Source organism: Lepisosteus platostomus, chromosome 12, assembly GCF_059453375.1.
Source record: "Lepisosteus platostomus isolate fLepPlt1 chromosome 12, fLepPlt1.hap1, whole genome shotgun sequence".
Taxonomy (NCBI): Eukaryota; Metazoa; Chordata; class Actinopteri; order Semionotiformes; family Lepisosteidae; genus Lepisosteus; species Lepisosteus platostomus.
Genome location: NC_142622.1, coordinates 29530140 through 29542411, shown reverse-complemented (window position 1 = coordinate 29542411; position 12272 = coordinate 29530140). Strand labels below are relative to the sequence as shown.

The 12272-nt window shown below is 36.1% G+C and overlaps 1 protein-coding gene across 8 annotated transcripts; it reads right to left on the bottom strand.

Moving 5' to 3' along the window:
* Positions 1 to 330: 330 nt before the first annotated feature.
* Positions 331 to 11804, bottom strand: kcnv1 (potassium voltage-gated channel modifier subfamily V member 1). 8 transcript variants are annotated; one of them, XM_088601562.1, is made up of 4 exons: positions 11117 to 11804; positions 8757 to 8844; positions 5284 to 8128; positions 331 to 1424 (listed from the first exon to the last, which is right to left on the bottom strand). In XM_088601562.1, exons 3-4 carry the CDS (start codon positions 6269 to 6271, stop codon positions 913 to 915), a joined length of 1500 nt encoding a protein of 499 aa, XP_088457688.1. In that variant the 5' UTR covers positions 6272 to 8128; positions 8757 to 8844; positions 11117 to 11804; the 3' UTR covers positions 331 to 912. The 8 variants fall into 8 exon arrangements, with proteins under 8 accessions (XP_088457688.1, XP_088457689.1, XP_088457693.1 ...); XM_088601563.1 differs by lacking the exon at positions 8757 to 8844 and having other exon boundaries at positions 331 to 552; positions 884 to 1424; XM_088601567.1 differs by lacking the exon at positions 8757 to 8844 and having other exon boundaries at positions 5284 to 5804; positions 6081 to 8128.
* Between the last annotated feature and the right edge of the window lie 468 nt (positions 11805 to 12272).

The window sequence follows — 12272 nt, the reverse complement described above, 5'->3', positions numbered from 1 at the left end:
CAGAATGAACACACATCTTTGGGCAAAAGAATTTATGAAACATGATTCTCATTTGAGCAAGCATAAAATTGTTCAACAGAGGGTCTACTGTGCTGTCCTTTAAAGGTATAGATACTGTATAAGGTAAAGCTACGCACTGACGTCTTACAACATTAAAGCAAGCTTGCATCCTTGCTTAGTGCAACTGTTTAGAGGGTATCTCTAAGACTGCTTGGAGCACAGTTTAGCTATAAAAAGTCTTATAATGATCAAGAGAGGTTAGCAGGAAGTTAGTGTATTGTATATTGCTTCTGAAATATTGCAGAAGTACAGTAGTTCAAGTTTCAAGCATTTAAAAAGAACTATGGAATTTTATTATGGAATGAGAGAATGAACATCAGTTGTCTTTTTTATCCAATTTTTCAGTCCTCACTTTGAGTTTCTCCTTGTGAATTCCTGGTCTTTCTCCAAGTGGCTGAGAATATTTCAGAAAGCTCTGTCCTTGAAGTGTGGAGAGTAGATGGGAAATGTGCAAGGCACTATCCCCTTAATGTGTCCACAATGTTATGCAGTCTGAAACAAATAAAAGGGAATTAATATTGATGTAACATTTTCATACTCTGGCAATATTACTGTATAACTTGTGAGTGGTGATATTTTCAATCTGTCATTTAGTATCACACATAGTTTCACAAAGTCAATCCGATGTTCTTTTTTTCTTTCATTTTCCTTTTGCTTCTGTTATGTATGTGTGCTTTCTCATAATGCTTTGAGTTTCTTAAAAAGTCCTTTTTTAATAAAATTGTCTTTTTGTTCAAGATGTTATACTGACAAACCCTCTCTTGATGCCAAATAATTACACATGAACATCTTCTGGGGAAAAAATATTTGTATGTTTACCTACAGGTTTGTGACAGTTGCAGCAGGACTATTCTACCACCACAAGTCGTCTCCTCCACTGCTTCTGGTACTCGCTCTCTCCCTTCCCCTCAGACGTAACATTTCCATGATGCTGCGGGCATAAACATCTCGCAGGTTGATATTGACAGCCACATCAGTGGTAGAGTTTTTGGTCAGCTTCTTAAGTGCCTCGCGATGACGGAGTGCAGCCTCCTTCATCTTCAGTGTGAAGTAGCAGGCAGAGAACCTGTCATTTATAATTGCAATTGGCAGGGCAAGGATAAGAATGCCAGATAAGATGCAGAGGAAGGCAATAATTTTGCCAACTGTGGTGTCTGGCCTAATGTCCCCATATCCCACTGTGGTCATGGAAGTGGTGGCCCACCACCATGCACAGGGCACGCTGGTGAAAGTGGTGTCGGGGATGTTGTGCTCCACTGCATACTCTATGGTAGAAAATATAGAAATCCCCACAGAAAGAAACAGGAGGAGAAGACCCACCTCTTCATAGCATTGGGCAATAGTCATGCCGAGGGATTTAAGCCCTGAAAGACACATGTTACAAACATTGCATAAGTAAACAAAGTTAGCCATCTTTTAATTTTAAAGTGCAAATCGTGATTTATATATAGTTCATATTATTTTTATTTAAAACAGCTCATAAGAGAAATAAAAGATTTTCTGGAGCATCTAACAAACTCCATTTGTAATTGCTTTAATAAAAATATATTGTATGTCTGTTTCACTATGTTTTTCAAGGGGCACATTTTGATCCCTTTCAAGGCTGACGTGCACTACTTGCACAGAATAAGGAGAGTTGCCAACTCTCAGAAAATGCTTGAGAACAAATAAGTTGAATAATTTATATTATTTTGGATTCTGTAGTAAAATAAAATCTATAGTTAAGACATTGTTTGTAATTATACACTCATAACATAGTTATTTTATCCTATTTTCTCTTTTTTTTATTTGAAAATTAAACCTCTGGTCTACTACTGATGTACTATGATTAAGTGAATTCTTGTTTTATCAATAATGCATCAGAAACAGGGGACTTTTTGTCTCCCACAGCCATCTCTACAACATGTGGAAAAATTATTTTAAAATTCTCATTGCTTTCTTCATCTATAAATAATTACAGGTACTTAGCACTATTTTTACATGCAACATTTATCAACGATTTTCATGGGAACAAATTTTTATGAAATGTTAGAATTACAAGCTTTTGTATCTAAATGACAAGTTTTTATAAAATATTATTTTATTTTGTAGTATGTGATCATTCACTACAATATTGAAGTGCCACTGATATGTTCTAAAGGATGGATTTATGTTGCTTACAACTTCAAACACACAAACAGCAAAAGCAATGTAATTCCATGGAGTATTTTCACACTTCACATTTAAACCTATGCTAGAAAGAATTAATCAATCTGTCTTACAGCATCTTGTCAAGTTAACAACATCTAAAAATATCAGCAATTATATATAGGGTGAAAAGGCTCACATCTCAGAATATCTGGGTTATGTGTGAAACCTTTCATGAAGGTGCAAAAAAGCAATTCAAGGGCTAAAGTAAGGAAAGATTAAAAATATCTGTATAACCAAAAAGGACTTTTACAACTTTGTAATTGTCAACAGAAAAAAGCTTAGAGAGACACTGTGACACATTATTTGTTTCATGAAAATAAACATTTTAAACTGTATGATTCACCACTGTTTAAACTGTCAGATTCACTAGGCTATATTTGCCAGTCATAAAAAAGTACTCATTGTTCTTGAGCCTGAAAAGCTTGGACACTTTTTAAAAGATTTTAAGAGATACACCAATTGTAGAACCTAAAAATCAGCCATAGATTCAACATTTATAAAGATGCCATACTGCAGATTAAAAATGGCTGATATAATTCAAACACGTACATAACCATTAGGCAGAGCCTTCTGCACACTCTACATAACAGATTTTGTGACATGCTTAATCCTTACTGCTTGATTTTATCTTATCAGTTCTCATCCTAACAGAAAAGTAATATAGAAAGAAATGAGAATATGAAATGAATAGCAGTACATTATTAAACTGAGCTGGGTAGCTGAACATACTGAGATAATGCTTAATTTTTTATTTCCTTTAAAGTATGAAACTGTGATTGTATAAGATAGGATTCTTTGGCCACAGACAAAAAGAAGAAACAACTTTAAACACTGAAGATCACTACAGACATGTAGCTTTAAACATGTTAGTGATTAATTCTAACAACTTTGCAGGTTTGCATTATGACATCACAAAGGTATTATTGAATAAATAATCAGCTGACCAAGTTAATTTTTAGACTTGTATTCCTAAACAAACTACCCCTACCCCACTCTACTCCTACTTAATTATCTCAGATCCAACCAAGGACATGGAAAAGGTACCGGACTTAAACCACTCTGTCCTTCTTTGTTATTATTTTACATAATCTAAAATTTATTTTAAATTTACCCCATCCCACGCCTTTTTGTAATTCTGAATCACTGCTTTTCTCTGCTTAAATAATGGTAAACATTTTTTGGAAGGAGCTTCTGAAAAATCTTCTGTAGTTAACTGTAAGGTCATCTGTTTGGTTCCCTAATTAGTGCAACTCAAACTCGCCTAGTGCACTGTGCAATGTTGATGGTCTCCCAGCAGCAGCAATTGTTTTTGACTGGCAATCAGTACAGAGAACATGAAACTACAAACTTTAAGAAACAAGAAAATACCCCTCAACACAATAAATTGACCAAGTTATGCAAGACCAGCAATCATAGTAATTGTTATTCTTTAAAGCATGAAACATGGCCAAGATGTTTTTACTGAAAAAAAAACATCACTGGAAACTGCCAACACTGGCTTTGAAGTACTGACTTAAAGTATCAGAGGAGCAAAGCCCATCATGTTGTGCTAACCTATATTTTAAAGTGTTTTTGTTTCAGACTGCTACATGAAAATAAAGGTCATAATAAGAAATAAATGTAAATTCATGAAGATTTCCCTTGGGAATGTTCACAGTTTCTCTAAGGATGTCACCATGCCTCAGGACTAATGTACTCTACTGGGAGGAAAGCTTCAATAATTACTCAGCCATATACAGGATTTATATTGTTGTGAGTTAGGGGATATATTTGTTATACAAATATAGATTGTGAAATAACATCTTGACAATTTCTAGCCAGAAAACAATGCAGACACACCGATGACTCACGAAGGTCACCTGTTTAGTCACAGCACAATCTCTGGGGAGCTGTACAGTTTGCAGAACTTAAGATCAGGTTGGGGGTGTTTAGAGTGTCCCCTTCAAATACAAATAGTGGGTTAGTTATTAGGGCACATCTGGGGCAAAGGGGTGGTCTAATGGGTAAATTAATTTTGTACATCAAAAGTAGGGCTATCTTTGAACTCTCTGCGAATTCCTTCTCTTACCCTGCAATGTGCAAGAAGAAGGACACTGAGTAATTTCCAACTGCTCTAAACCATCGTCAATTCGGTCTACTGCCTGGGGACCTGGACGTGACAAGTTATAGGTCAAGAGGAAATATTTCTTGCATGGTTTATGTAATTTCTTACGGTATCTGGTTTATCCAGTTACATATTTCTGTTGTTCCCAACCCCACTGTGTCAATTCTTCCTCATCCTCTCATTGTTTCTCTGAAAACCCTTCTCTGAATGCTGTTAGACCTACCTTTCAGCTAGTGTTAAGATGATGGGTTTTGTCCACATGCCCAAAGCAACTTATTTTTAGCTTCTTAACTAGTGTGCTTCTTCCTTTTGAGGCTTCACACAAACCTTCCAAACCTATAAATTTGTCCTTGTATAAAACAACCTCTTTTAATGTAATGTTACTGTATCTTATTACTTATTACTGTATCTTATTTGTTCAAATTTAAAAGTTTGTACAGTTATGTGTGCATCAGAGAAAATACTTACCTGCATATTTTCATTAAGATTCCACTTCAGAACATGGAGATGAGCTCAAACTAAACACATTTTATATTTTTTAAGGGAAAGGTCATAAGATCTTTACTGATGCTAAAGATGTAATGTATTGGAGTGGAACTTGCAGGGTCAATTCAGGGTGCACTTGAGATTAATTACTTATGAGACTGATTCGAATCTGGGGTATGTAATAAGGACATACAGGACAGGAGCGTTGGCAATGACTGGAGGAGTGGTGTGTCTCTTGCCAGCATCACACCTGGACAGTCATTGGTCCTTCCTCCTGTCCTGTCCTTCCTTTTGTAGTACTGTATGTGTTCCTGCAATACAAATCAATGATGTTTCACTTAGCACTGTCTGACTAATCCCAACCAAAATCCTGATAGTAATCTCTCTCTTAGTGTATGAATGTAAGATACTGTAAGATAATGTAAGACACAAATAAATAGTACCTGTTGAATGTCGGCCCAGTTTGAGCATCCTCAATGATCTCATCAGTCTTAAAACCTGCACAACCCTTCCAACATTTTCCAGTTCTGTGGACCCTCCATGAAGATTCTCCACCACCAGAGTTACGTAAAAAGGCAAGATGGCTATGAGATCTATAATGTTTACCACACTTCTGCTGAACTTGCACTTGTCCTTCACACACATGAACCTCAGCACGAACTCCCCTGTGAACCAGGCTATGCAGATGTATTCAAGAACATCCAGGAATGGTGGTTCCAGAGAGCTAAAATCCAAGGAAATCAGAGCCATGTTGACAATTGAAATAAACACAAAAAACACAGACAGTGTTCCAAAGGTTTTTGCTGCAACAGATGATTCAGGTTTTTCCATGACATCCCAAAGTTTTTGCCTAAGGTTTTCACAGATTACTCCAGAGAAATCCTCTTCTTCGGTGTCAATTACCTCGGGATCCTTGCGAACATCCAGCGTTTCTTTCATTTCCTTCCTCCTGTAATACTTGTCCCTGCAACATGAATCGATGTTGAGCTCGTCAATGCCCCAGTACTCAATCTCCTGTAGAAAAGACACGGCACAAAGCTCCTCCATGACATGTAAGTGTCCTGTCTTGTAGTAGTGCATGATGTACTTAAAGGTCTGGGAGTTTCTGTCAAAGAAGAACTCATTCTCCACAAAGTTGGCATCATCGCAGAGATCCAACACTGAGTCTCGAGCCGACACGGCCAGCTTGCCCAATCGTGTTTCCGGGTAGGAGGAGAGGAGCTCCTGAGATAGCACATACCTGCTGCCTCCAACGTTGATGATAAAGAAATCTAGAGGGTTTTCATTAGGAGGCGGCTCGCTGAAAAACACACTGGAATCCAGAGACAAGAGGGAGACACTGTTCCCGCAGAACTCCGCAGGGCTGGATGAACAGCTGGTCATGGTGCCAAATTCTGAGAAAAACCTGTCAGGCAGAAACACTGACATCATTACAGGTGTCCTCCTAAAGATGCATCCTCTTTAATTTACTTCAAGCTGGGTAGGCACAAGATTCAATTAAAAAACATGAAACTACATCACTTACATAACTTTACATACATACTAATGGGACCTATGCAATAAAGTAGGCATATAAGTGTTAACATGCCTACATACCATTTTTTTAGATCTACAACTAGAAATACTTTTACAATTATTTTAATCTGCTGAAACATTCAACTATAATTGTAAAATTAAGTCATTGTGCATGTTTTTGGTTTAATCCTGGATCTAAATAAATCCAAATGTAATCATTTATGGATCTAAACTAAAGGCATTTACTTTCTGATCAATCCATAGCTCACTTTTTTTATTGCAGTAACTCAAGTATTTTTATAATAGGTAATTCTATATTCTTTTTAGTAGACAAAATTGCAAATTACCACGCTTACAGCATTGTTATGTTACATAAATAAATGGAGTGAACTTTCCTTCTGGCACCAAACAAAATAAATATTAAAGTTACACAATATAAGGAAAAACTGAAAGATGCTTAGCCTTAAATGTCAACATCCAAATGAACTATGTAAGTAGACATAATGAGAATAAAGAGGGTTTTCACAACAACTTACACAGGCTTTTACTTCAGTGCCTTAATCAGTATAATTTTGCTTACTCAAAGCTTAGAAATGGCCTACAGTATGTATTTCACATGATGATGATGATGATAATAATAATAATAATAATAATAATAATAATAATAATAATAATAATAATAATAATTGCTTACACTTATATAGCGCTTTTCTGGACACTCCACTCAAAGCGCTTTACAGGTAATGGGGGCTCCCCTCCACCACCTCCAATGTGCAGCCCCACCTGGATGATGCGACGGCAGCCATAGTGCGCCAGAACGCTCACCACACATCAGCTATTAGTGAGGGGGAGAGCAGAGTAATGAAGCCAATTCATAGATGGTGATTATTAGAGGGCCATGACTGGTAAGGGCCAATGGCCATTGTTATTATCTGGACATAAAGCACTTTCAGATAAAACTCCCACTATAGGATGTTGACTAATATCTTTCAGATAAAACAAACACACTCACAAATTAAGAATGACATATACAGTATAACATCATAATCCATTTGAGGCACTCTGATAGCCTGTCATTATAGCTCTAATCTGTGTTGAGTCCCTTGTGACAGATTGGTCATCTTGGTAGACAAGAGGTTGTGTTATAGGACTTGAATTTCCTCTTCCCCCAAAGTTAAATTGTGTGAATCACAAGCAGGAAACATTTGCATTTCCTGAACGAATCCTCAGCCTTCCTATTCTATTTAGAATACATCATCAGAAATGAAACATAAAAACAAGCCCTTGGCAGTGTCCTAGTTCTTTAAAGCTGCTCATTGAGATTTAAATATTTTAGCTGGTCCACTTAATTAATGGAAATAAGGTGCTATTCTTGTATTCATTAATTCCCTTTGCTGGGTAACAGTATATATCCTTGTCATGGATGGTGGTAATTTTAAAGACCTGCATATTTAATATACCCATCTTTATGATATTGAGCTATTTCACTAAAACGCAAGAGAATCCCCTACTCATAGATGCTTTGTTAACATTATTCCCAACATTATTTTGGTCTACAAGGAATCTTCAAATGTATTTTTCACAGTACCCTTAAGCAATGCAGACTACAATGACACTGACAGATCTTTTGGTATACAATACATTATTCAAAATCTAACCCTCTCCCACCTATATTTTTTCAAAACAAAGACATTTTTTCTTAATATATATAGATCAGACGCCACTTAACTTATCTTCAGCAAGAGTGGATGACTTTGCTTCCTGACACTTTTTCTGGAAGAATAGAAGAATATGATCAACTATTTAATCTCACACCAAGAATGGACAAATACTGACAACAAATTCTGATGTGATTCAATTAGTGCTTTTCTAGGTTACACTTTTGCCAATAAACTGCAATTATCACTGTTTTAATAATAATCAATTTTATGACTATGTGGTACTCTTGAACAGCTGCTGAGAACTGTCTGAGATCAGATATATTTAACCTTATTCATTTCAGTTGTTAAATCAGATATCTTTACTGATTTAAAAGGTAGTTTTATTTTAAAAAATCTTGTTTTTAAATAGCAATTGTTTTTGCACACCCTAATTATCTTTGGATCGCATAACGAAATAGATGTGACAAATGAACTTTGTGAGTTGTCTGAATCTCCAGTACTCAATATACACAAGAACTTAAAAAGATTTTTGTTTCAGTGCCAGATTTCCTTGTTAATCTTCAAACAGAAAACAATTAAAATTCCACAAATACAGTATGTTTTGTGGAGAATAAGTGGTTCTTTTTTCACACATCTACATTAGTTTCAGAAAATCCTAAAGATTTTTTGGATACATTTTTTTTTAATTATCTTAGCACGCTGAAATGACCTATTGGCAGGTATATGTTCATTTAACTTACTTGACTGAATTATTTGCTATAAAACAGATATAAAGTATTGGACAGAAAGGACAGTGATTGCCAAGTTCCAGGACTCAAGCTTACCCAACTATGGAAGAAAGATAGGTACATGGTTAGTGTTTGGATGGATTTTAGTTAGGATACATAGTGGTAAAAATAACCAGGAAATACATCTTGTGTAAAGATACGTACAGTATGTGTGACAGACCTGTATCTCCATGTGTTTAGAGATGCCTTATGGTGTGATGCAGTTACTGTCTTGTTTGCTCTCACTGGCCCTGATATCCTCCTCTACATCTGTAATTGCTACTATTTGACTATTTTGTAAACACCCCCAGCCAGCCTGACCTTAACCCAACTAGTAAAATCGTCCTCCTGGGTATAGTACTGTCAAAAAGCCATCCTACAGACCCAGATACAAACATACCTACCCCTTGTCCACATGCAGTTGATTTTTTCTGCAGTCTACTAGGTTAACTATAACTACCTGTCTTTTGTTTTCCCATGCTTCATCAACTGTTGGCTCCCCTCTCTCCCTGACACCTGTAGAAGGCTCCGCAGCTTTTCTTTTCCTCTCTGCATGGCATAAACCTGCTTTACCTTTGCAGCCTAGGCAGACTGACATAGCTACCCACTTACAGTATACTGTGCTTGGACTGCAGCAACCCAGTTAGAATAAACACGTGACTATGTTGTACATGTATTGTGGCACATGATCCTTGAATGAAAAAAATGTTAACTTTCATAAAACATCTCTTAAGCTTGTAAAGTTTATATCAATGGTAACCTGACCTGGAATGGCACAACTGCGCTTTTCTTTACTGGGGTGTGAGGCTTGTAACTCAAAACCGCTCTGTAGCAGATTTTCTGACAACTATGGTAAAACAGGCGGTACAACCTATGAAAAATTCAACGTTATTTTCTCATGCTGAGGGAGGGATAAGATTTTTTTTTTCTTTTTAGAGCAATGTAAAAAGTTTTTGTACTGTAAAGTTTTTGAGTTTCATTTATCCCGACACAACTCGCGACAATCGCAATCTCCTCCGTTTGAAACCCGACGATCCAGAGACGTTTGGCGACATAATGGAAGAATTACTGTTTCATTTTAGGTGTATATAAAACATATTTATATAAGTGCATTGATGTAGCTAAATTATATCAATAAATGTAGTTTACAGTCCTAGAGGACTAAAGTCTTGTATCTCTCGATTTATTTGAAATTATTACAAATACAATCCCAGTTTAAATGATTCTAAAATTAAAAACCGTCATTAGTCAATTCAACTCTGTTACATAATTGATTTGTGCGTTTGAATGAGAATCTATGTAAAGTAATACAAACATTTTAACACATCCCGCGATGTTCTAATAATCAGATAAAAGAGCAACCCACAGTTTGGAGTTTTTTTTAGAAATGGTATCTAAGGTAATGCGAACTGACAATCTGAGAACTAGCGGATATTACTGAATACAGGATCTTAAGTCTTACCCAAACTACAATATGCAGTGTGAGTTTACGCTTAAAGCCCCGTGTTATCTTTGATGGTTGTCATTTTGCCTGTCGACAGTAAGATTTTTTCAACGTTTCGCGATTACAAAACGTTAATATGGAGTGTACAACTTGTAGGGGTCACATTCCTTACGTGCACGTCTGTAATATTAATTATTATGTTTAATTTCGTAAGGCACATAATGATAACTGACAGTCGAAGATTTGATTTTGAATGTGGCAAACAACATTAATTTTTTGCTAAGAATGAGCTGTTTTGGGCTAGGGCATATAATTACCAGCATGCACCACTGAATACAACTTGAGAAAGTTTATACAAATGCTATAAGTACTATACATATTCGGTACTGTAGAAATGAGCCTGCAGAGCAAAAATACAGCGATAGTTTTTAGGGTCGTACATTGTATCAAGGCATTTTCGCCCTCTAAGGATTAAGCCCGTGACAATTTTTCGTAAGTGTATTTCCGTATAGTTAAATACATCCATAAACTATTTCCAGAATACATGTTGAACAACAGTTCACTGGCAAAATATGGACAGGAAAACGCTAGCTCTGAAGTTATCGAATGTTTCCCTTTGTAATACGTTTCAGGATATGTAAAGAAAACTCTGATCGCTTTTATCTGTCGTACACATTCCTCATCTAGGACAGTCTGCAACTCTAAAACTTCCAATAATTTGTGCATTTAAATAAATCAACATCATATAATATTTTCGTTCTTTTTTAATTAAATAATTATACAAAATTAAGTAATTGACAATTTAGACTTGGTCATTGCATAGAATTTTTAATTTGGCTAAATATGAAATACGACGTGACAATAAAATAAACTGGGGGTTAAAACTTACCTAAACCTTGACGGCTGGCATCGTTTTTATTTTGAAACGAAATTCTGTTTTAAAGTCGACATTGTGCCAGATGTTCTTTGTTTTAAGTTTAAACACGTTTATAGATGAATCTTTCAATTAGTGACCATCATCCATCGTTAAAGTCCAACTAAAATGCATAACCATTTTTTTAGAATAGTCGAATACGATTCGGGAGGCAGGACAGAAAAGGAACGGGTTACGTCTAACTTTCTGAATCCTGTGAATGTGTCTTCAACTGTGCCTGTTCAGGTGTGCAGTCGGTATACAGTATTTAAACCTCATTAATACAAGCGAATCACGTTGCGCTCGGGCCATTCCCCGCTGCTAGGCAACAAACACGTTTCAATCCTGTGAAATTCAAGACCTCTGGGATTTTTTTCTAAATGAAGCTAAAGAAGACATTCTAAAAATAATATGATCTGCGCGTTTGCATTTCATTCAGCATTTCTCTTCAGCATGCAAGGACTGCTGTAAGAAGAGAACACTTGTTATGTGACGTCTCACTCCTTAAACTTAAGATGAAGCGAAAGAGTCGTAAGCATTTTTTTCATGGATTTTTAAATATATTTAAAAAACGATTAATTATATATATTGCCTTAGGACTTTTTGTAGATGTTTTTAATGTTTTAATAGGAAAGTTATTTCGTTTAACTGAGCAAACCCATTGTAATTACAAATAAAGATACGTATTACCAGAACGTTTGTATTTTTTATTTAATGAAACAAGATATTGGTTTATTGTAATAAATTCTGAAAAATCCTGAATTTGAACGAAATAAACACATTGAGCAATGTAATCTCTCAGTAATTTATTTGAGTTTAAATTTTAACTCTTATAACCATATTCCACGTGATGGTTCCATAAAACGATTTGTATTATTCTTTTGGAAATGAATATCTTTTGAGATGGGTGGCACTGTGGTGCAGTGGTGATCATTAGCGCTGGGGCCCCTGGATTCCATTCAGGATGGAGTTTGTCTGTTCTCCCAGTGGGTTTTCTCTGGGTGTTCCGGTTTACTCCCAAAAGCTTTGGGAAAATTGGCCCTGGTGTGAGTTTATCTGTGTGTGCCTTGCAATGGACTGGCGTTGTGTCCAGGGTCTATCCTGCCTTGTGCCCATTGCTTGCTGGGATAGA